This window comes from Amphibalanus amphitrite, unplaced genomic scaffold (assembly GCF_019059575.1).
Source record: "Amphibalanus amphitrite isolate SeventyFive unplaced genomic scaffold, NRLGWU_Aamphi_draft 000548F_arrow, whole genome shotgun sequence".
In the NCBI taxonomy this organism is placed as follows: domain Eukaryota; kingdom Metazoa; phylum Arthropoda; class Thecostraca; order Balanomorpha; family Balanidae; genus Amphibalanus; species Amphibalanus amphitrite.
The window spans coordinates 296539-320766 of NW_024882042.1; the positions used below are offsets into that span (position 1 = coordinate 296539).

Here is a 24228-nt window from a genome sequence, read left to right on the forward strand (position 1 = left end):
ACAAACAACACCGTCACAGTATCGGACAATAACCAATACTTGCACCGTCACAGTGTCGGAGAATAACCAATACATGTACCGTCACAGGTTAACGGGGAGTGTCGAACAACCAACAACACCGTCAGTGTCGGAGAATAACCAATACATATACCGTGACAGGTCTCTGGGGAGTGTACGAGGATAGCCACATCACACTAGTATCGGAGAATATCCAATACACACCGTCACCGTATTTGAGAATATCCAATACACACCGTCACCGTATCTGAGAATATCCAATACACACCGTCACGGTGTGGTCCTGGGCCGTCACAGGTCTCTGGGGATTGTCTGAGAATAAGCAATACACACCAACAGAGTGTCGGAGAATAACTAATACCTACGGTCACGGCCATAAGTACTTACGGTACTTTCGAAGAGAATAACCAATACAGGTCGTCGCAGTGTCGGGAGAATAACCAATGAATACCGTCACAGGTCTGTGGGGAGTGTCGGAGAATAACAAATACACACCGTCCCAGTGTCGGAGAATAACCAAAACACACCGTCCCAGTGTCTGATAATAACAAATACACACCGTCACAGTGTCGCAGAACAAATACACACCGTCCCAGTGTCGGAGAATAACCAAAACACTGTCACAGGTCGCTATTTCTTACCCTGGCCCGGCCGAGACGCGGCCCACTGTGGGGAGCCGCACCAACGACCTGGGTTGGGTTCGAGCTGACAGGAGGGGCTGGGCCTCGGGGGGGGGGGGGGGGGGAGGGAATACGCCGCGCTCACTTTCTATCGGACATTACCCCAGGTGTACAGACGACCAGTAATTGTGTCCGCAGGCACCCGTGTATTTCTGTTCCCAACGCCACGCTGTACTGAACAAGGAGACGCCCATCGCGGACCCCGGACCACACGGTCCGTGCCCCGGACCACACAACACGGCCCGCGGACCACATGACACGGACCAAACGGCCCAGACAGACCGCGGACCACACTGTCCGGACCACATGACATGGACCACACGGCCCAGACAGACCCGAACCACAGGACACCGACCACACGTCCCAGACAGTCCGGACCACAGACCCCGGACCACACGGTCCTGACACGGACCGCGGACCGCACACGGCGGCAGTCCGGACGGAGCGCCTGCGGTCGCTGCGCCGACTGACGCCGCCTTCTGTCACTATTTAATGGAGACGCTCTTGACGGCGCCCATGCGGATGCCGAACACCTCTCCGCCATACTTCTGGAGCTCCTTCTTGGGCAGACGCACCTGTGGATGCGGGCAGAACACAGATGTGATATACTTATCGGAAACGGACAGCCAGAGGCGATGCATAACGAAGGTAGCACGGCCACGGAGATAATACATCGGGACACACAGCTATTATAGCATATCGGGAACACGGGCGGCCAGAGCTGATATATCGATATCACAGACGCACATGCGGCTGCATCGACATCCCACACACATACACCTGTATTGAACCACGTACAGTCTGTCTTAAAAGTACCGCTCAAAGTAACGGTGGATCCATCAAGCCTGACCGAGGAAGGTCCTGCTATAATTTGAAAGTCACCGAAGCAATTGACATCCTCGTCCGACGTCCATTCCCCAGGTCAATTGCTTCGGTGACTCAAATTTAGTAGTCCTTCATCGGTCAGGCTTGATGGATCCACCGTTACTTTGCGCAGTACTTTTAAGACTGTACACACACAGCTGATATATCGATATCAAACGCATACAACTGATAACGGAAACACCGGTGCGAGCGACTTTAGCGAGTGTCATTTGAGCGAACGTCATTTGAGCGAACCATTTTCAGCGACTGGCAACTTAGCGAATATCAAATTGAGCGATTATCAAATATAGCGATTATCAATTTAAGCGAAAGCTATGTTTCAGCGACATCTTTCTCGTCGACTACAGTTTGAGCGACTGTCATTTCAGCGAAGCACCTCATTGTCCCGTAACGGTGTATTTTTTCTTTTTTCTTTTTTCTTTTGCGAGCGTACGTACAACGAATGTTTCCGGAACTTTTCATGGTTATCCGGAACTGGATGGCGGATGTCACGTTCAAATTTCAGACATTAAGCTCCAAATTTAATGCCAAATTTCTCAAAAATTCCAGCGGTTTGCTTTCACCCCCCCCCCCCTTCTGCTGTTTGCCAATAATGAAGACCAAACGTTTGTTCAGAGATTCATATTGCTTGTGCTGTTTTTCGCGAAATTCCCCCGCTTGAATTTAGATCAGTTCCCCATGTTGTAAAATTTGTTCTTGCCCAAACAAAGGAGTGTAATCGCCACGCCGATTGTGGATTGCTCTTGATCGTCAATACATACATACATACATACATACAAACAACGTACGAATTTTCAGATATTTGGGTGAGGTCCCTGAAACATAGACTGGATCCCCCTGTGCCATCCCTCGAGTTTATTATTGGTCCTTGGCATTCCTTCCATCGTCCTATCTCTCACGTTCCATATTTCCAGATCAAGGTTGAAGAATGAGGCCAGATATTTTTGTGGTTTCCAAGCAAAAAGCAAATTTTTAATTTGCCGCGCGCAGCTTGAAGCATGACACATACCTACCAAGCGGGTATTCCAAGGGCAAGAATTACCGAAAAGTAGCAAATGATTGACTTCCGTCGCGTTCGGTTTCGCTGTAACTGTGTTCGCTCAATTGGTCCCCCATTGACCTCCATGTATTCGCTCAATCTGGTTTCGCTGATTCTGGTCCTCGCTTAAGTTGATAATCGCTGTGATTGAATTCGCCGACTTGACAATCGCTGTAAAAAGCCAATCGCTTAAATTGATAATCGCTGAAAATGTTTCGCTCAAATGTCGTTCGCTCAAATGACGCTCGCTCAGGTGCCGCAGAACCCGGAAACACACAGCTGATATATGGGGACACGGGAACACCCGTGTTCGTGCCTTACTGCAAAACATCAGTGTTCAGTTTACTCACCAGACTGCGGCGCTTCTTGAGCGCCCGTTTGAACTTTTCCTTGTGTTTGACGCGCGGGTTGCGGCTCTCGCGGCTGCGTTTGGGCATCAGCCCCTTGTTCTTGGCCATCTGGTAGGTGATGCTGCGCTTCTGGTCGGGGTCGTGTTCGGCGTCGGCCGGGTCTGCGGGGCCGGGGTCGGCCGCCGCCGCCGGGCCGCCGCCGCCCGCCTGCCCGAGGACAGGGGGACAGTCAGACACGGTCAATACTGCACAGATAGCCCACAGACTGTAGGTATATACACAGTTCACACTGCCCGGCACTGCGACTCACCACTGCGATATTGTGACCTATGACCTGTGACCACCCCTGTGACCGACTCTGTGACCGCCCTCTGTGACCTCCCTGTGACCGCCCCTGTGACCACTGACCGCCCCTGTGACTGCCCCATGTAACCGCCCCTGTGACCTCCCCTGTGACTGCCCCAGTGACCGCCCCTGTGACCCAGCTCCTGTGACCGACTCTATGACCGCCCCTGTGACTGCCCTTGTGGTCCGCCCCTGTGACCTCCCCTGTGACTGCCCCTGTGACCGCCCCTGTGCCCCTGTGACCGCCCCTGTACTCACCCGGCCCTCTGCGGGTCGCTCCTTCCGTCTGAACGGCGTCAGCGGGTTGTGACGCTCCTGGCCGGCGCGGCGCCGCTCCGTGAACGTCGGACCCGCCTCCTTCTGACGGCCGACGGGGCACGCCAGGTCACACACGGGGCACACGCGGTCACATAAGGGTCACACACGGTCACATACGGGGCACGCGAGGTCACATAAGGGTCACACACGGCGCAGACCGCAGACGAACGACGAAAGACGGGCTTTGCCGCCCTCACAACGTCGACAGTGAGCCACGACAACAAATGTCTATACTTGCAGCTCATGAAATAGAGGAAAGATTGCTGCGACCACTGACATATGAAAACATATACAGGAATGACTCAGGGTTCATGCCATTTCGAAGTACCGAGCAATGCCCGGCGGCCGTTGCCCATCCGGCACGCACCTTTTCGGCGGCCAGTCGGTGTTTCTGCCGCTCGAGGCCCTCGATCTCCATGGTGAGCGAGGCCAGCTGGCGGTCCACCTCCGACTGGGCGCCGGTCGGGGCGGGCGCCGCGCGCCGCCGCGCCGCCTTCAGTCGCCGCCCGGCCGGGGCGGGGGCGGCGGCGGCGGCGGGGGCTGCGTCCGGCGCCGCCACGGTGCGCAGCGGGACGCCGTCGGCCAGCAGTCGGCGCAGTCGCTCCAGGTGCGGCGCCATGGCGCGGTCGGCGGGCGCCAGCGCCTCCAGCAGTCGGCCGCACTGGGCGATCCGGCGCATAACCGGGTGGCTGTCCGTGTCGCCGCGGCCGGCGCGCAGCGTCACGTAGTGGCTGATGTTGAGGCAGTAGAGCAGCAGCAGCCGGCGGCGCACCGTCACGTACGCGGCGCCCGGGCCGGCCGCCTGGCCGCGCGTCACGGCGCCGCGCGCCGGCTCCAGCGCGGCGGCCAGCTCGCCGGCGCGGCGGGAGAACTCGTCCAGCAGCGGCAGCAGCTCGGGACACCGGCGGCGCAGCAGCTGCAGACGCTCTGCGCGCGACAGGCCGCTGGTGTCGAGCGGTACCGAGAGCGCGCCGGCCGACGGCGCCGCGTCACCGGCCGTCTGCCGGCACCAGACACAGCAGCAGTCAGTGCAGAGCGTAGACACGGGGTACAGAGCACCGCGGCCGGGCGGACGGCTACACTCGGGTCAGATGCTGTATCGGTGGCCTCATCCCAAAGACATTCCAACACCGTCTCCACAACCTGACACAGGCTGCTATGTTTCCCAAGTCCGTCAGGACGCTTCCAAACTGGAAAATAAAGACATTTGAACTTCCCACCGGCCCTCGCTGGGCGCACATAGATACCCTGCTTCCCACTGCTGGCGCCGAGCTGGTCTGACGCTGCGCACCGCCGAACGGCAGGGACCGTGAAACGGTCACTGACGGAGGGACGGCGGCACTGACCGGTGTGACGGAGGGACAATCACTGCTGGAGGGACGGCGCCACTGACCGGTGTGACGGAGGGACGGGAGGGACAGCCACTGACCGGTGTGACGGCGGGACGGGAGGGACGGTGGGACAGCCCCTGACCGATGTGACGGCGGCACTGACCGGTGTGACAGTGGGACGGCGACACTGACCGGTGTGACGGTGTGACGGCGACACTGACCGGTGTGACGGCGGCACTGACCGGTGTGACGGGTGTGACGGCGGCACTGACCGGTGTGACGGCGGCACTGACCGGTGTGACGGCGGCACTGACCGGTGTGACGGTGTGACGGCGGCACTGACCGGTGTGACGGTGTGACGGCGGCACTGACCGGTGTGACGGTGTGACGGCGGCACTGACCGGTGTGACGGTGTGACGGCGGCACTGACCGGTGTGACGGCGGCACTGACCGGTGTGACGGGTGTGACGGCGGCACTGACCGGTGTGACGGCGCCACTGACCGGTGTGACGGCGGCACTGACCGGTGTGACGGCGGCACTGACCGGTGTGACGGCGGCACTGACCGGTGTGACGGCGGCCGTGCCGAACTCGAGCTGGTCGTGCTCCAGCTGCTCTGCCAGCCGGCGCTGGATGGCGCGCGCCTCGCGCTCCTCCAGCTCGGCCGCCTCCAGCGTCTCCTCGCGCGTGGCGCCGCGCCAGTCCTCGTCCACCTGGTCCGTGCTGTAGTAGGACGCCTTGCGCTTACCCCAGCCGCCCGACAGCTCGGCGCCGTCCACCTCCTCCGCCGCGTCTAGCCAATCAGAGACGGGGGCGGTCAGAGCTGGCCAATCAGGGACGGGGGCGGTCACAGCTGGCCAATCAGGGACGGGGGCGGTCAGAGCTGGCCAATCAGGGACGGGGGCGGTCAGAGCTGGCCAATCAGGGACGGGGGCGGTCAGAGCGGGCCAATCAGAGACGGGGGCGGTCACAGCTGGCCAATGAGACTGAATCCTTACTTATTATGTATGAAAATGGCTCGAATTAGCCATCTGCATGATCAGATCAGATAAGGTCCGTACCCACCGTCCGGCCCTCCCGGCTGTCCATAGTCGTACTACCCACCGTCCGGCCCTCCCAGCTGTCCGTACTACCCAACGTCCGGCCCTCCCAGCTGTCCGCACTACCCACCGTCTGGCCCTCCCAGCTATCCATAGTCGTACTACCCACCGTCCGGCCCTCCCACCTGTCCGTACTACCCATAATCCGGCCCTCCCAGCTGTCAATAGTCGTACTACCCACCGTCCGGCCCTTCCAGCTGTCCATAGTCATACTACCCACCGTCCGGGCCTCCCAGCTGTCCGCACTACCCACCGTCCCGACCTCGGAGCCGTTCGTACTACTCACCGCCGTCTGGCAGCTGTCCGTACTACTCACCGCCGTCTGGAAGCTGTCCGTACTACTCACCGCCGTCTGGAAGCTGTCCGTACTACCCGCAGTCCCGCCCCCCCCCCCCCCCCGAGCCGTTCGTACTACTCACCGCCGTCTGGAAGCTGTCCGTACTACTCACCGCCGTCTGGCAGCTGTCCGTACTACTCACCGCCGTCTGGAAGCTGTCCGTACTACTCACCGCCGTCTGGAAGCTGTCCGTACTACTCACCGCCGTCTGGAAGCTGTCCGTACTACTCACCGCCGTCTGGAAGCTGTCCGTACTCGTCGTCGCTCGCTGAGTCGTCGTCGTCAAAGGCCAGCACCTCGGTGTGTTTGGATCGCACGGCGGCGGCGGCGGCGGGCCGGCCGGACGCGCCGCCGCCGTCCGCCAGCAGCGCGCGCTCGCGGCGCAGCTCAAACTCGTCCAGTTCGTCGCGCATCTCGTCCTCGTCCAGCTCGGAGCGCACCAGCTCGTCATCCGAGCCGGCTGCGGCAGAGGCGGCGGCGGCCGGCCGGCGGCCGCGGGTCTTCCTCCGGCCCATGGCGGCTGGCAGTCGCCTCAGAGAGAGTCCTGCCCTCTCAGATGGACTGTTGCCCCCTCAGACGGACCACAGTCCTGTGTCCAACTGTGACCTCACTCCCTGTATCTGTCCTCAGTCAGGCTTTGAATGTGCAGAGTAGCTGGCTCAGATCACCAATTGCACGATCTGCACTGGCAGTTCTTCTGCAGCTCACTGATGCACCTGCAACATTTATATATTCTTGATGTTGTGAGTACCCAATCAGGTAATTGTGAGCCAGGGGCCCCAAGTTGGCTATCTCAACTCAAAACTAATGTAAGGTGGCATGGTCATGTTAATTTTTGGCATGATTTCAACTAATTTCAACAGGCAAAAGATCATAGCTTTCAGCTGGAAAATTGACAAAAGAGAAAAAATAATTAAACTTAAGAACTAGACTAGAAGCATTTCAGACTTCAGATTCACCAGCGGTTTATGGTTTTAAACAAGGTTTAAATAGGTATTCACTAAGGCTTTCTAAGTTTTAATGTATAATTCCATCCAGACTCCATGGCCATTTCATAGCTGCTACTAGCACAACTGTCAAATTGGGTTCCCGTGAAGACATCAACAAACTTGCATCTCTAACACTACCACAATCTGTGACATCAGCTTGAAAAATGTGCTGGCAGGATGCTGCTAGCAGCTCAGTAGGCGGAACTATGGTCATGAGTTCCCAAATATAGGAACGTTCCCATTTTTGGGAACGGAGTTCCCAAATATGGGAACGGGCGTTCCCATTTATGAGAACGGAAGGCAATTTTTCGGCCGTTCGCCCACTAAAACTCAAAAGTGCATCACGTCTCAAAAAAGTGCACGCTGATTTAAGTATCTACTAAATCTCCATAAAGTTATCTTTAATCTGACCGTGGAACAAGGAAATTGACCGTGGAATGATATTTTTAATGATTTTTTAAAAATGGCAGAATGGTGGAAATATGGGTTACATGACATTTAACATGCAATTTTAAGGAAAATGAAGCATTTTTTACATTTTGAGGTCAAGTATAATAATTTTCGCCTGGTTATGAAGTTTCATTCTAGCGACACCAGATGCTGACATATGCAAGCGAACACGCGGACAGTCCCGAGGTAATATTGTTGACTTTTGGTGTCGGGGCGATCGACCGCGTGGAACGTCAGTGATTTTACCGAACTACTGTTGTAAACTCAGTTTCAGTGGTTTAAAATCATTCAGCTGTATTTTATCAGTCCTGAAAGACATATTTTATTTGGATGCTAGCTGTTTAGCGTTGTTTTATAAGCAGCGTCATGAGCGTGGTTTTTGTCTTCGGCGTTTCTAAGCATGATCGTTTGGGGGGATTTTCTCTGATATAGGTCGCTCTGTGTGGCTTATTTATAATTTTTATGCTGATTTCGATCATTCCTCGTGCCCATCCTACCAGGCCTTTTGCCACTTACACTCATTAAGAAAGAAAAAAACTAGATTTTCATTGGGACTAGGTGTTTTGAGGGTGTAACGGGTGTAACATATTCAGCGTTCCCATTTTTGGATACTTCTTGTGCTCGTCAACTCTCGGTGATTAGCAGACAGGTGCTTGACATGTCTCCACCCTCGGCGCGGACGGTGGATATAGGTATGGAAGACCTTGTTGAACATCGCTGAGCGTTGTGGATTACGTAATCCTGCAGAGGGGGGCGTGCCCGCTGCGAGATCGACGGGAATAAAAGCGCAGAAGACCGGGCGAAACATGCAACGGTCTTGCCGGAAAGGTCATCTGATGATTGTTGCGTTAACAATAATTTGCGGCGTTGGACGTGATGCTTGTTAATGAAAAGAGCCCCTGAAAGGCGTCGGTGAAATCGTTCCCAATTTTGGGTACGCCGTTCCCATAATAAGGAACGCTTGCAGCGCCAGTGTACGAGAGCGTTCCCAAATTTGGGCTCGCGGCCCGGGTGATGGACTGCTTTAGAAATAGGGGAACGATTTGAAACTACGATGGGCCTTACAATATCAAACTCTTTCCCAACAATATTGAGACAACTATCAGGCGGTTCACGATCGTTTTATATTTTTTGGACGTCATTTAACGGTTCTTTTTCTTGTTTTAAATAATGCCTACATGGCGTTCCCATATTTGGGTTTATCGTTCCCAAACATGGGAACGAAAATGCGTTCCCGAAAATGGGTACGCTTGACCATAGTTCCGCCTACTGAGCTGTGAAACACTGCCCACGTAATTAAGCCAAAATCAGGAAACTAGCACATGTTTGCCTTCAAGTGACCAGAAAGGTACCTTCAGAGTCTACTGTGGATCATTGGTACAAAACACATGTCCACTTGGACAATGGACATTCATAGAACATACATTTAATTAAATTAAAAATGGATCCAGACTACTGAAATTATGTTGACATTTACCACTAGACCAGGCTACTGCCCGCTATTCCACAACCCAAGTAATCTAGTCTGAAACTGTGTACTTTAGGGTAGTCTGAATTTAATAAAAAAAACTTAAAAATCAACACTTATACCTTTATATCCCCCACAGAAATACAGCACATCAACCCACATGTTTTCCAGCATTTTGTTCGAAACAGTGGCGCAATATATGTAGCATTCATAAGAAGATAAAGGGTACATCCTAAAAGGCAATACTCCGGTGTCATAGATCTGCAACATTGACAGCTGATTTTCTCAATGCAGCTCCCTTTTTTCAAAAAAAAAGTTATAAATTTTGTTCAAAATTTTGTGTATTCATATTTTTTCCGAAAAATACATAAAGAAAATAGTATTTATTGGTTAAAAGAACTTTTGTGACGCTAATCGAATGAAAACAGCTGTAGAGCTCTTTTTTTTTTATTAGATGCCTAGCATCAGCTGTTCAGCTGTGCAAAGTGGGCAGTCCCAAGGGCAGTCCAACAGGTTTACCTGACAGTGAGGGGCAGTTTGTTGTGGTCCGTGTGTTGAAATTATAGAGTTCAGTGGTTGAAGTTGATGATTGGAATTTAGTCAATTGCTGTTTCTTGGAATATTTGAAGCATTCAAGGTGGTAATTAGTGGCTTAAGGACCAAATAGCAGGAAATTGTAATTTTACTTCATTAAGTTAATTGAGCAATTGCAGACAGTAAAAATGACAGATGGCAGAGTCTGCGAAACTCCGGCATGCAATAAAAGTGCAAGTCTGCAATGTCCCACATGTTTGAAGAATAACTTACCACCTACATTTTTCTGCTCTCAGGTTCGTTGTTACCTGGGTTTCAGTTTGTCCTGGATAGAACTTCTGTTTCGTAACTTGGTGGCCGAAAGTTTACGTTCAAATGACCAGAATTTGGTAATTGTTTTACCCCATTCCTATCACCGGTGGATCCAGAAAGGCGAATTTGGATGTTGCATGGGCTTCCTTCCAAGAAGTTTCTCCTTATTTCACAAACTGAGATTCTAGTCGTTATGCTCTCTTGTGCAGATTAACCCGCACTGTGCTGAGGGGTGTTTATACAACCCTATCAGGTTTTTCACGAATATTAAAAAAACAGTGGCGCTGCAAGCAGTTTTAGTGCACCTGTTCATACATCATTTCCGCACATGTGAAAATTTCAGACCCGGGTAGTTAAAGGTCAGCGCCAGGTCACAAGGTCACATTGAGTGACTGTACCTCAGAAAAGGTTCAAAGGCTCACTATAGCTACACCGACTGAATGATCACTATGAAGCTTTCAGTGATTGATATGAGTAATGGTATGTATAAAATATTTATCTCAGAATTTTGATGTATGTGACCTAAGGTCAGGTCAATTTTGCGACCTCTCCATTATAAGTCAATAGGAGAAAATTAGAATGAGCTTCTTTAACACGAATGTCATTCAAAACTCTCTCAAACAATGGTTCTTAGGCAAACATGACACACTTAATTAGAAAAATGCACCCATGACCCTTCTCTGTAGCCCTGAGGTCATCTCAGGTCATGAATGGTTACCAACAGTTTTTTGGCTATAACTTTTGATACAGACGTGCTAGAGCGGTGAAAACACGTCAGATGTGTTCAGCTTGACGATACGGATCGACTGATATGCAGCAGCAGCATGACCCTTTCCTGTCAGCTCTTGACCTTGACCTGAGGTCAAATTTTCAAAATGACCTTTCAAGGTCAACTTTTAGTTCATTCGACGCGTCTCGACGAGAGGAACACGATGCTGCCAAAAGTTATGTCGTCGCTCTCTTGAGTCAAACGTTATTGCCGAAAAACATTTTTCGTGAAAATTGCTATTTTTTTTACTGTTTTTGCCCTCTGGAGGCTAAACCGTTGGCCTGAGGTCAAGTCTGAGAACAACACTCAGAAAGGTCTGTAAAAGGGCTATCGAATGCACTTTTCCGCGGCGATGTAGCTCTATCGGTTCCCGAGATAGCCGTTGGCAGTTTCCAAAATTATTGAAATGGACTTAATTTGACCTTCGATGACACCTGGTGACCTGACCTTTGACCTGACCTAAAAATGGCTGAGGTGTTTCCATCATTATTTTTAACGCTCTTTCGATTACCGCTTACTTCGTGTCGCTACGTGGCCCAGGAGCCGAGTTATGGTGGGGGGGGGGGCGTGAAAACGCCCCCCCCCCCCCAGGACGACACGTACTTCCAGCACGACACGTATTCCCCCCCAGCACGACACGTATTCTTCAGCACAGCTGAAGAACAAGGCGCGATCCTGCGAGAGAGGGTCATCCGTCTCCCTGACAGCGTCCCGGCCCGACAGACGGTCACCAGGAAGATGAGGAAGCGGCTCGTGAACCGGCAGACCTGGCGCGAAGAAGCGACCAAGATCGCGAAGGAAGCGCTGCTCGAGGAGACGGAGAGGGAGGCAATGTCCCTGCCACCGCGCCCCCCGTGGCTGTCGATGGGGAAAGGAAGGATCAGCTTCCACACGGAATCTGGTGACACCACCTCCAGGCATGACCCACCGGAAAGAAGGCGAGCGGCAGCGGAGCGCGTCCTGGAATCCCTGCCGCCCACGGACTCAACCTACTACACTGACGGTTCCACGGAGAAGGGGTTTGGAGTTGGCGGAGGGGGAGTTGTCCGCATCGAGCAAGGCCGAGGCAACGCGACCTGGAGCGGACCGGCCGGCAAGTGGTCAAGCTCGTACCGGGCCGAGCAAGTGGCTTTCCTGGCAGCTGTGAGGGACGCAGCGGGAGCCCCAAAGGAAGTCAAGACGACCCGCCTGTGCACCGACTCACTCTCACTGGTAACCTTCCTCAAACAGGGTACCAGAGGGCCCGCCCCAGAAACCCTTACCGAGATATGGACAGGCCTGAACCATCTCAGTCGCAGAAAAGTGAACGTACAAATCGTCTGGATCCCTGGCCACGCAGACATCGCGGGAAATGAGCAGGCAGACCAGGCAGCAAACACCGGAAGGACCCTCCCTCAAGAAACGGCCAAGATCGACCTCCCGTCGGCGAAAGTGGCCATCCGTGGTGTGTGCTGGAAGAAATGGTCTGGCACGTACCACACCACCGTGCCCCCGGAGCACACACACCGGAGAGCGACGGACGGGCGCTGCCTGAAGTATGAGAGTGAATGGGCCAGACGGGACCAGGTTCTGCTCCGTCAGCTGCGAGCGAACCGCTGTCCACTGCTCCAAGCCACACTAGCCAGATGGAACAGGCCGGACACCGACGGCCTGTGTCCCGAGTGTGGCGTGCCGGAGGACACGGAACACGTGGTCTGTGAATGCCCGAAATACCAGGCGGCGCGGTCTGCGCTCCTCGGCCACACCCCGACACTGACGGTGCTACAAGAGGACCCGGACGCGGTGCTGAGGTTCTTCAGGAGGACTGGCCTCCTGCCGGAGGCTCGATGATCGGCCCGCCGGAATCGCCGGACAACAGAAGAAGAAGAAGCACGACACGTAAAACACAAGCCACCAGCACGGCGCGGGTTAAAGCAATTTATTCCTAATGAAACTTTTTCGTTTTTTTATTCTATTTAAACTCAAATGCCCTCAATTTATGGTAAGTGGCTGATATTTGCCCTCCCCTGGATCTGCTAGTGATTCCTATATCAATATTAATCCAGCTGGCAACTGGCAAGAGAGGGCTATGCAACACCCGGGAGGATGGTGCGATCATCTGGGCATGCATTTGTTCAGAAAAAGGTTTGATCTACCATTGTGGCGCCATTGATATAAAAATGCAACAACAGAAATTGTAGGTTGTAGGTTGTGTTAGGTTGAAGGTTTGTAGGTTTTATGCTGTAGGTTTGTAGGCTGTAGGTTATAGGTTTGTAGATTGTAGGTTGGTAGGTTGTAGGTAAGTATGTAAGGTTAGGTCAGGTTCGATTGCTTTATTTCTGGTATTTTTGCCACATGTAAGTATCATATTTGGATTCAGGATGTCAAATAATGTAAGAATATGCAAAATTTATGCTTTAAAAGTGTATCAGAGTTTTTCTGAACATTTACCAAAATCTGCCTGCAATATCCTAAACTTTGAATGCAGATTATCATCAGTTAAATGGTCTGGGGGCTTAGAGAAGGTGAAATAGCCACAACAAATTTCATTTGCTTCTTAAAATGTAGACATAGTTTAATAGAAAACCTTGTTTTCAGAGAGTGTTCTGTTGACAAAGCTATGTAATCCTTGTCGTATTAATGTCAGATATTGTCATGTTTCAGGAATGCTTCAAATCCAGCTGGAAGGACCACAAGGCCGTCCACAAAAAGGGTGAGCCCTGGGCGGCTGTGTGCGGCGACCGTGGCAGGGCGGGACTGCTCTGAGGGATCTGGCACCGAAATAACCAGCTCGGTGGAAGTGGAAACCATTTTTGTATTTAAGTATGTGCAGGTGGTGAATTATCTTGAACAAACTCCAAATCTAAGCCTGCTGCCTCTCTGTAGCTTCTTTATCATGGTAGTGCTTTTTGAGTGCATATTGACTATTAAAGCACTCTCCGATACAATACCGGCTATTCTGAGCGTCGCGTCACTTGTGTTAATAAAAGGGAGAGAACATGTTAAAATCGACGCGTGAAACAATCACGTCTCTATCACACAAAAACTAGCCAAAATCACATAAAACTGTCCACCGCATAGATAGATCATGATACCTGTAAAAATGACGCTATGTGGCGTCTAAAAGCAGATACGGACATGTCGCGGAGATCAGGTGACAGTTGTAGAGGCGGACTACATGAAACAGGAAGCAGCGCTTGCCTGCGTGCGTGTACAATCCAAGAGAATCCAAATGACAGTTTGCCTAGCTGGGTATTTCGGTACAAGAGTTTCGGTTTCGGTTCTCGGTGGGAGTTGGGCGTCTCCCCTGCGTGTGTGTACTGTCCGTGGAACACAGTCCTTCACCCAGTATCCGACAGTGTATCGTCCGGTGGTCTAACGTGACGTGCGTGTGGTGTTTGTTTTCGTTTTGAATCTCTTTCACGAGTGTTTGTGACGTTCGTCCGTTTAGTGTTTGTTTGGGACGCCCATCTGGCGTTTGTTTGTGATGGCTGTCTGGTGTTTGTGATGGCTGTCTGGTGTTTGTTTCAGCCGAGAAGAGGGACAGTGACCGGTACAACCCGTGGCCCAAGTACTTTTTCACTGGTGAGTGCCGCCACCCACAGCCGTGGCATTCGCTCAGCACGCCCAAACCGTGTGAATCTACCGGCCAGACAGCAGCGACTGTAAGCTGCTGGCTGGCTCTCACTGGAACGCGTAGTACCAAACTCGGGCCTTTCTCTTGATAAAGGGACGTTTTGGTTGGAAGTTTGCTCTTGCTTAGTGTAATCCGTTGACTGAAGTTAATAGTTGCGCTGCTGATGGGACCAGTTCGTTATGTATCGTGCCAGCGTGGATCTCGACACGGTGGCCACTGGCCTGACGCCGAGTTGCCGGCCTTCCCCGGCACCACGGCAGTACGGCGGGCGGGCGTTAGTTCCCACTCTGTCCGCCAGGGGCGCTGTGTGGTCAGTGTGGGCGGGGGCTAGTTCCAGTTCTGTCCGCCAGGGGCGCTGTGCGGTCAGTGTGGGCGGAGATTAGTTCCCGTTTTCTCCGCCAGGTGCGCTGCGCCCGTTCCCGGTCAGCCCCAAGAGGGAGGTGCCGGAGAGCATACCGCGCACAGACTACGCCGACCACCCCAAAGGTAACAGGGCCGGCCTGCCGGCTGTGAGGGCGCCCGCGCCGGTCCGCAGTCGCTCCACCACTGCACGTCGGGCCGGCCGCGCTGGGTCAGGGCGGCGACGTGTGCGCTGTAACTGCACTCTCCTAACTGTGCAATCAGACTACCAGTTGGCTATGTTTGTGTGCGTCGTTGCACTTTAAGTGTATGGTGTTTGTACTTTGTACTGTGTATGTGCTCGCTGTGGCCAGAGGCCCTGCCTCAGACGCTGTTCAGTCGCTCCTGCCTCAGACGCTGTTCAGTCGCTCCTGCCTCAGACGCTGTTCAGTCGCTCCTGCCTCAGACGCTGTTCAGTCGCTCCTGCCGCCGCTGTATCTGTTCAGTCGCTCCTGCCCCAGACGCTGTTCAGTCGCTCCTGCCTCAGACGCTGCTCAGTCGCTCCTGCCGCCGCTGTATCTGTTCAGTCGCTCCTGCCCCAGACGCTGTTCAGTCGCTCCTGCCTCAGACGCTGCTCAGTCGCTCCTGCCGCCGCTGTATCTGTTCAGTCGCTCCTGCCCCAGACGCTGTTCAGTCGCTCCTGCCTCAGACGCTGTTCAGTCGCTCCTGCCTCAGACGCTGCTCAGTCGCTCCTGCCGCCGCTGTATCTGTTCAGTCGCTCCTGCCGCCGCTGTATCTGTTCAGTCGCTCCTGCCTCAGACGCTGCTCAGTCGCTCCTGCCCCAGACGCTGTTCAGTCGCTCCTGCCTCAGACGCTGTTCAGTCGCTCCTGCCTCAGCCGCTGTTCAGTCGCTCCTGCCTCAGACGCTGTTCAGTCGCTCCTCTGCCTCAGACGCTGTTCAGTCGCTCCTCTGCCTCAGACGCTGTTCAGTCGCTCCTGCCCCAGACGCTGTTCAGTCGCTCCTGCCTCAGACGCTGCTCAGTCGCTCCTGCCGCCGCTGTATCTGTTCAGTCGCTCCTGCCTCAGACGCTGCTCAGTCGCTCCTGCCCCAGACGCTGTTCAGTCGCTCCTGCCTCAGACGCTGTTCAGTCGCTCCTGCCGCCGCTGTATCTGTTCAGTCGCTCCTGCCCCAGACGCTGTTCAGTCGCTCCTGCCTCAGACGCTGCTCAGTCGCTCCTGCCGCCGCTGTATCTGTTCAGTCGCTCCTGCCCCAGACGCTGTTCAGTCGCTCCTGCCTCAGACGCTGCTCAGTCGCTCCTGCCCCAGACGCTGTTCAGTCGCTCCTGCCTCAGACGCTGTTCAGTCGCTCCTGCCTCAGCCGCTGTTCAGTCGCTCCTGCCTCAGACGCTGTTCAGTCGCTCCTCTGCCTCAGACGCTGTTCAGTCGCTCCTCTGCCTCAGACGCTGTTCAGTCGCTCCTGCCCCAGACGCTGTTCAGTCGCTCCTGCCTCAGACACTGCTCAGTCGCTCCTGCCGCCGCTGTATCTGTTCAGTCGCTCCTGCCCCAGACGCTGTTCAGTCGCTCCTGCCTCAGACGCTGCTCAGTCGCTCCTGCCCCAGACGCTGTTCAGTCGCTCCTGCCTCAGACGCTGTTCAGTCGCTCCTGCCGCCGCTGTATCTGTTCAGTCGCTACTCGCTCCTGCCTCAGTCGCTGTTCAGTGTTCAGTCGCTCCTGCCGCCGCTGTATCTGTTCAGTCGCTCCTGCCGCCGCTGTATCTGTTCAGTCGCTCCTGCCGCCGCTGTATCTGTTCAGTCGCTCCTGCCCCAGACGCTGTTCAGTCGCTCCTGCCCCAGCCGCCGCTGTGTCAGGGGCTCAGTGCCACTGGTCAGTCGGTCCTGCCTGACACTGTTCCTTGCTCGGGGCGCCGCCGGGCGGGTCGTTTCGGTATGGTACCGGCTGGACACGATGCCTCACCTGCCATTGACGTTCAGTCCGTACTGCGGCTGGTACTCTGTCGCCGGTGTGTGTGCGTCCGCCGGTGTCTGTGTGTCAGTGTGTCAGTATCTGTATTCTGTACCGTGCGCCGCAGGTGGTGTGTCAGTATCTGTATGTATACTGTCCCCCGGCAGGTGTTCCGATCTCGGAGCAGAATGTGTCAGTGTGTCAGTATCTGTATGTATATACCGTCCGCCGGCAGGTGTTCCGATCTCGGAGCAGAAGGTGCGCGGCTCGGCCTACATCAAGCCGCTGGACGATGAGGAGGTGGAGGGTATGCGCGTGGCCTGCCGGCTGGGCCGACAGGTGCTGGAGGAGGCGGCCGCCGCCGTCAGCGTGGGCACCACCACCGACCACATCGACCGCATCGTCCACGAGGCCTGCATAGAGAGGTGGGACATTTAGACCAGAGGCCTGCATAAGTGCATAGAGAGGTGGGACATAGACCAGAGGCCTGTGTAGAGAGGTGGGACATAGACCAGAGGCCTGCATAGAGAGGTGGGACATAGACCAGAGGCCTGCATAGAGAGGTGGGACATAGACCAGAGGCCTGTGTAGAGAGAGGGACCAGAGGCCTGCATAGAGAGGTGGGACCGGGGGACCAGAGGCCTGCGTAGAGGTGGGACGCAGACCAGAGGCCTGCATAGAGAGGTGGGACACAGACCAGAGGCCTGCGTAGAGGTGGGACGCAGACCAGAGGCCTGCATAGAGAGGTGGGACATAGACCAGAGGCCTGCGTAGAGAGGTGGGACATAGTTAGACCAGAGGCCTGCATAGAGAGGTGGGACCGGGGGGATCAGAGGCCTGCATAAGGAGGTGGGACCAGCCGGGACATGTATAAGGGTGTCTTGGAAAGTCCTGGCGCCCTTTTCGGACGCCGTCTAACGCGCGCTGTGATTATTGGATATTCAGCCAATCACCACAGACATGACCACTCGTAGACCGCTCAGCTAGGGGTCGTGCAAATATGACCTTGAAACCGTTTTCAGTGATGGATGGATAGGTGGGCGAAGATGTGCCTTGTCGCTAAATGTCGGCGCGCGGCGGCCCGGTGCAGCTTGAACGAGACGAGAGTTGCAGCGCGATGTGGCATTTTTCGACGAATGGTTGATCAGGTAAAGGCTTATTTCGACTCAGAAATTCCTTAGAAAATATCCTCAGGCCGGTACGACCGCGGTATGCTAACACTGCCAAGAAAGTAGCGGCATTTCAGCGACAATCGAAGAAAATCAGGGGTTTGATGGACAAAAATGTTCCATCATTTTCATCAATGTCAAATAAATGAATAACAGGCTGGTCCACGAGGGGTTCCTGGATAGGCACATCAACTCGAGGGTCAAGGCGACTTACCCTAATTAGGCCGGGTCACTTCGCATTTCAACAGCACAGAGCGCCCTCCAACGGCGCCGCTGCCGTCCAAGCAAAACTGACAGAGGGTCTCGGCGGGCCAGATCACCGTGGTGAAATGAGATTAGGTTAAAGGTTATTCTCCTAACCTTAACCCGCTCGACTAAGGCGTGCTACGCGTTTGCAGCATAAGCTCTAGGCCACTTCTCGTCCCAACCTGGAGTCGCTGAAGACTCGCATCATTACAGTATAGGAGGACCTGGAAATGTCCTACATCGTCAAAACGCGCAGGCGCTTTCGCCCCCGCGTCGAGGCCGTCGTCGGCGCAGATGGTGGTTACGTTGAATAAGCACTTAGCGGGAGCATGTGGCTTGGTGTCCCTGGTCATTGTGTGGATCTACGATTGAGTGTCTATGAATCAAAGGCATTTGTTTAAAAAAGTTGAAAGCACCAGGACTTCCCGGACACCCTGTAGGGAGGCGGGATCAGAGACCAGAGGCCTGCATGAAGAGGTGGGACCGGGGTAGGTCACAACTCACAAGTATTAAACATTGCCGTCAATGGTAAGGCCTATGGATCTAGGGCTGAGCAGTTGGACCACATATCTGTTCCGTGTACAGTGTGTGTGGGGGGGGGGGGGCCGGGCCTCGCGCCTGTATAGACGGCCTGGGCCGGCGGGCTGACGATACTGGGCGTGTCGGGACGCGCTGACCGGCGTGTGACCTGACCTGGCCGGGGTACTGGCCGGCCGGCAGTGAGGCCGCCTCTGGCTGACCTCCCCCCCCCCGTGTCACAGGAAGTGCTACCCGTCTGTGTCTGACCGCCCCCCTCCCATGTCACAGGGAGTGCTACCCGTCTGTGTCTGACCGCCCCCCCTCCGTGTCACAGGAAGTGCTACCCGTCTGTGTCTGACCGCCCCCCCCCCTCCGTGTCACAGGGAGTGCTACCCGTCTGTGTCTGACCGCCCGCCCCCCCCCTCCCGTGTCACAGGGAGTGCTACCCGTCTGTGTCTGACCGCCCCCCCCCCCTCCGTGTCACAGGGAGTGCTACCCGTCTGTGTCTGACCGCCCCCCCCCCTCCGTGTCACAGGGAGTGCTACCCGTCTTTGTCTGACCGCCCCCCCCCCTCCGTGTCACAGGGAGTGCTACCCGTCTGTGTCTGACCGCCCCCCCCTCCGTGTCACAGGGAGTGCTACCCGTCTGTGTCTGACCGCCCCCCCCCCCTCCGTGTCACAGGGAGTGCTACCCGTCTGTGTCTGACCGCCCCCCCCCCCCTCCGTGTCACAGGAAGTGCTACCCGTCTGTGTCTGACCGCCCCCCCCCCCCCTCCGTGTCACAGGGAGTGCTACCCGTCTGTGTCTGACCGCCCCCCCCCCCCCCCTCCGTGTCACAGGGAGTGCTACCCGTCTGTGTCTGACCGCCCCCCCCCCTCCGTGTCACAGGGAGTGCTACCCGTCTGTGTCTGACCGCCCCCCCCCCCCCCTCCGTGTCACAGGGAGTGCTACCCGTCTGTGTCTGACCGCCCCCCCCCCTCCGTGTCACAGGAAGTGCTACCCGTCTGTGTCTGACCGCCCCCCCCCCCTCCGTGTCACAGGGAGTGCTACCCGTCTGTGTCTGACCGCCCCCCCCCCTCCGTGTCACAGGGAGTGCTACCCGTCTGTGTCTGACCGCCCCCCCCCCCTCCGTGTCACAGGGAGTGCTACCCGTCAGTGTCTGACCGCCCCCCCCCCCCCCGTGTCACAGGGAGTGCTACCCGTCGCCGCTCAACTACTACCAGTTCCCCAAGAGCTGCTGCACCTCCGTCAACGAGGTCATCTGCCACGGGATACCGGACGCGCGGCCGCTCCAGTCGGGAGACATCTGCAACGGTCAGTGGCGGTCGGTCGCGGCGGACCAACGGTCAGTGGCGGGCGGTCGCGGCGGACCAACGGTCAGCCGCAGTGAACTTGTGGTCAGTCACGGCAGCAGTCAGTGACACCGTGACGTCTTCCACCATTGGCCATGTATCTACATGTATCTGTACATGTATCTGTATTCTGTACATATAACGTCTGCTGACCTCATGTTTGGCCTGTGCTAACCCGTCTGTGACGGCCCTACTGACCGTCTGTGACCTCCACTGACCGATGTCTGACCTCCACTGACCGGTGTGTGACCCCACTGACCCGTTTCTGACCTCCACTGACCCGTCTTACCTCCACTGACCGGTGTGTGACCCCCACTGACCGATGTGTGACCCCCACTGACCGGTGTGTGACCTCCACTGACCGGTGTGTGACCTCCACTGACCGGTGTGTGACCTCCACTGACCGGTGTGTGACCTCCACTGACCGCTGTGTGACCTCCACTGACCGGTGTGTGACCTCCACTGACCGGCCTGTGACGGCCCCACTGACCGGTGTGTGACCCCCACTGACCTGTCTGTGACGGGGCCCCACTGACCGGTGTGTGACCCCCACTGACCGGTGTGGGACCCCCACTGACCGGTGTGTGACCTCTGACCTGTCTGTGACCTCCACTGACCGGTGTGTGACCCCCACTGACCGGTGTGTGACCTCCAGTGACCGGTGTGTGCCCTCCACTGACCGGTGTGTGACCTCCAGTGACCGGTGTGTGCCCTCCACTGACCGGTGTGTGACCTCCACTGACCGGTGTGTGACCTCCACTGACCGGTGTGCCGCCAGTTGACGTCACCGTCTACCACCGCGGCTTCCACGGCGACCTGAACGAGACGTACCTGGTGGGCGAGGTGAGCGCCGAGGCGCGCGACCTGGTCAACGTCACCTGGCAGTGCCTCCAGAAGGCCATCGATATCGGTACGTGCCTACGGACCGGCCCTCGCTCCCTCCCCCGGCCCTCCCCAGTATACAGGGTGAAATGGTTAAATTGAGACAAATTCTGCTTTTCGATAAACTGCTGCCGATTCGCTGATTAACCGCCGCCGGGTACCTGTATGGTCAGTAACTGTCCCCTCCGTTGTCTGCCCGCCGCCCGGGTGCAGCTCTGTGAGGTCACTGACTGCCCGCTCCGCCGCCCGGGTGCAGCTGTGTGGTCACTGACTGCCCCCTCCGCCGCCCGGGGACAAGTCTTTGTGTGGTCACTGACTGTCCCCTCCGCCGCCGCCGCCGAGTACTCTGTATGGTCACTGACTGCCCCCTCCGCCGCCGGGTACCTGTATGGTCACTGACTGTCCCCTCCGCTGTCCGCCCGCCGCCCGGGTGCAGCTCTGTGTAGTCACTGACTGCCCGCTCCGCCGCCCGGGGACAAGTCTCTGTATGGTCACTGACTGCCCGCTCCGCCGCCGCCAGTGCGGCCCGGTGAGAAGTACCGCGAGATCGGTCCCCTCCGCTGCCCCCTCCGCCGCCCGAGTGCAGCTCTGTGAGGTCACTGACTGCCCCCTCCGCCGCCCGGGTACCCTGTATGGTCAGTAACTGCCCCCTCCGCCGCCGCCAGTGCGGCCCGGCGAAAAGTACCGAGAGATCGGTCCCCTCCTGTGTCCGCCCGCCGCCGGGTACTTTGTATAGTCACTGACTGCCCGCTCCGCCGCTCGGGTGCAGCTCTGTGTAGTCACTGACTGCCCGCTCCGCCGCCGCCAGTGCGGCCCGGTGAGAAGTACCGTGAGATCGGTAACGTGGTGCAGAAGCACGCCTCGGAGCGCGGCTACTCTGTGGTGCGCTCCTACTGCGGCCACGGCATCCACCGGCTCTTCCACTGCAGCCCCAACGTGCCGCACTACGCCCGGAACAAGGCAGCGGGCGTGATGCGGCCCGGGCACTGCTTCACCATAGAGCCCATGATATCGCAGGGTGAGTCACCAATAGTAACTTACCATAGAGCCCATGATATCGCAGGGTGAGTCACTATTGTACCATAGGGTAATAACTGACCCACCATAGAGCCTATGATGTCGCAGGGTGAGTCACTTACTGAATATAGAGGCCATGATATCGCAGGGTGAGTCACTTACTGAACAGAGTCCATGATATTGCAGGGTGAGTCACAAACTTACCATAGAGCCCATGATATCGCAGGGTGAGTCTTCTATAGTAACTCACCATAGAGCCCATGATATCGCTGGGTGAGTCACCAACTGAACACAGAGCCCATGATATCGGAGGTTTACTCACAGACTCACCATAGACTAGCCCACGGTATCACAGGGTGAGTCACTATCGCACCATAGGGTAAACACTGACGCACCATAGAGCCCATGATGTCGCAGGGTGAAATACCAACTGAGTGCCCCCGACTCCAGGCCCTGTCTCAGCCCTGACCCCGTGATCCCCGCCCTGTCCCAGCCCTGCGACCCCTGACCCGGCGTGTCACAGTCTCTGACGCCCTGACCGGCGCCGTGTCACAGTCCCCTGACCGCTGTGCCCGGCGCTCCGCCAGGGACGTGGCGCGACGAGCAGTGGCCCGACAACTGGACGGCCGTCACCGCCGACGGAAAGCTGTCGGCGCAGTTCGAGCACACGCTGCTGGTCACAGGTGAGACTGCCAGACAGACAGACGGACGGACAGACCAGACCAGACGGACTGTCGGCGCAGTTCGAGCACACACTGCTGGTCACAGGTGAGACAGACGGACGGACAGACGGACGGACAGACAGACAGACAGACAGACAGACAGCGCAGTTCGAGCACACACTGCTGGTCACAGGTGAGACAGACGGACGGACAGACGGACGGACAGACAGACAGACAGACAGACAGACAGCGCAGTTCGAGCACACACTGCTGGTCACAGGTGAGACGGACGGACGGACGGACGGACAGACGGACATGGCACTGTGTGACACGGTGCCGCTGTGTAGTGTGTGTGACCCGGTGCCGCTGTGTAGTGTGTGTGACCCGGTGCCGCTCTGTAGTGTGTGTGACCTGTTGCCCCTACATAGCGTTTGTGACCCGGTGCCACTTTGTAGTGTGTGTGACCCGGTGTCCCTACATAGCGTTTGTGACCCGGTGCCGCTCTGTAGTGTGTGTGACCCGGTGCCGCTGTATAGTGTGTGTGACTCGGTGCCGCTGTGTAGTGTGTGTGACCCGGTGCCCCTATATAGTGTGTGTGACCCGGTGCCCCTATATAGTGTGTGTGACCCGCTGCCGCTCTGTAGTGTGTGTGAGCCGGTGTCCCTATATACCGTGTGTGACCCGTTGCCCCTATATAGTGTGTGTGACCCGCTGCCGCTCTGTAGTGTGTGTGAGCCGGTGTCCCTATATAGTGTGTGTGACCCGGTGCCGCTGTGTACATATAGTGTGTGACCCGGTGCCGCTCTGTAGTGTGTGTGACCCGGTGCCCCTATATACCGTGTGTGACCCGGTCCCCCATATGGTGTGTGTGACCCGGTGCCGCTGTGTAGTGTGTGTGATCCGGTGCCACTGTAGTGTGTGTGACCCGGTGCCACTGTGTATAGTGTGTGTGACCCGGTGCCGCTGTGTAGTGTGTGTGACCCGGTGCCGCTCTGTAGCGTTTGTGACCCGCTGCCGCTGTGTAGGTGTGTGACCCGGTGCCACTGTGTATAGTGTGTGTGACCCGGTGCCGTTGTGTAGTGTGTGTGACCCGGTGCCGCTGTGTATAGCGTTTGTGACCCGGTGCCGCTGCGCCCGCAGAGACCGGAGTGGACGTACTCACCAAGCGGGAAGGCACCACGCTGCCGCGCTTCCTGGACTCGTCCTCGTGATGGCCGGCCGCCCGGCGCCCCGCCCCGCCCGCCGCGGGCTCCCCTGCTGTGCCGTGTTATCAATAAATTGTGCCGCTGAGCCGGCGTGTCCCTGTCCCGCCGCGCTGGCTGAACCCACACCGGGCGGTGAATCGCCGGCACCCCGGGTCAGAACAGCCCGCCGCGTGACTAGTGAATACAATGTGTAACTCGCGCTAACAAAATGTCTGAGCCTGACCGGACTTTACGGCACACATGGGGTATCGACAGAAGACGCACGAGGGTTCAGCCGACTGAGGGCACCCTCCACTGAGCACTGAGCTGCGGTCTCGTGGTAAGTACGGTAATGGT

General features: G+C 56.3%; 2 protein-coding genes across 3 annotated transcripts; one reads left to right on the plus strand and one right to left on the minus strand.

The window, feature by feature from the left end:
* Nucleotides 1–834: 834 nt before the first annotated feature.
* LOC122393697 (something about silencing protein 10-like) lies at nt 835–9501 on the minus strand. 2 transcript variants are annotated; one of them, XM_043389939.1, is made up of 7 exons: nt 9432–9501; nt 6635–7118; nt 5532–5758; nt 4003–4635; nt 3576–3677; nt 2973–3179; nt 835–1273 (listed from the first exon to the last, which is right to left on the minus strand). In XM_043389939.1, exons 2-7 carry the CDS (start codon nt 6915–6917, stop codon nt 1184–1186), a joined length of 1542 nt encoding a protein of 513 aa, XP_043245874.1. In that variant the 5' UTR covers nt 6918–7118; nt 9432–9501; the 3' UTR covers nt 835–1183. The 2 variants fall into 2 exon arrangements, with proteins under 2 accessions (XP_043245874.1, XP_043245873.1); XM_043389938.1 differs by lacking the exon at nt 9432–9501 and having other exon boundaries at nt 6635–7327.
* Nucleotides 9502–9820: 319 nt separating this feature from the next.
* On the plus strand, nt 9821–24101 carry LOC122393698 (methionine aminopeptidase 1-like). The gene is made up of 10 exons (XM_043389940.1): nt 9821–10139; nt 13568–13616; nt 14435–14488; nt 14943–15026; nt 17077–17266; nt 19964–20088; nt 20905–21036; nt 21817–22026; nt 22613–22708; nt 23828–24101. Exons 1-10 carry the CDS (start codon nt 10032–10034, stop codon nt 23896–23898), a joined length of 1119 nt encoding a protein of 372 aa, XP_043245875.1. The 5' UTR covers nt 9821–10031; the 3' UTR covers nt 23899–24101.
* Nucleotides 24102–24228: the final 127 nt, after the last annotated feature.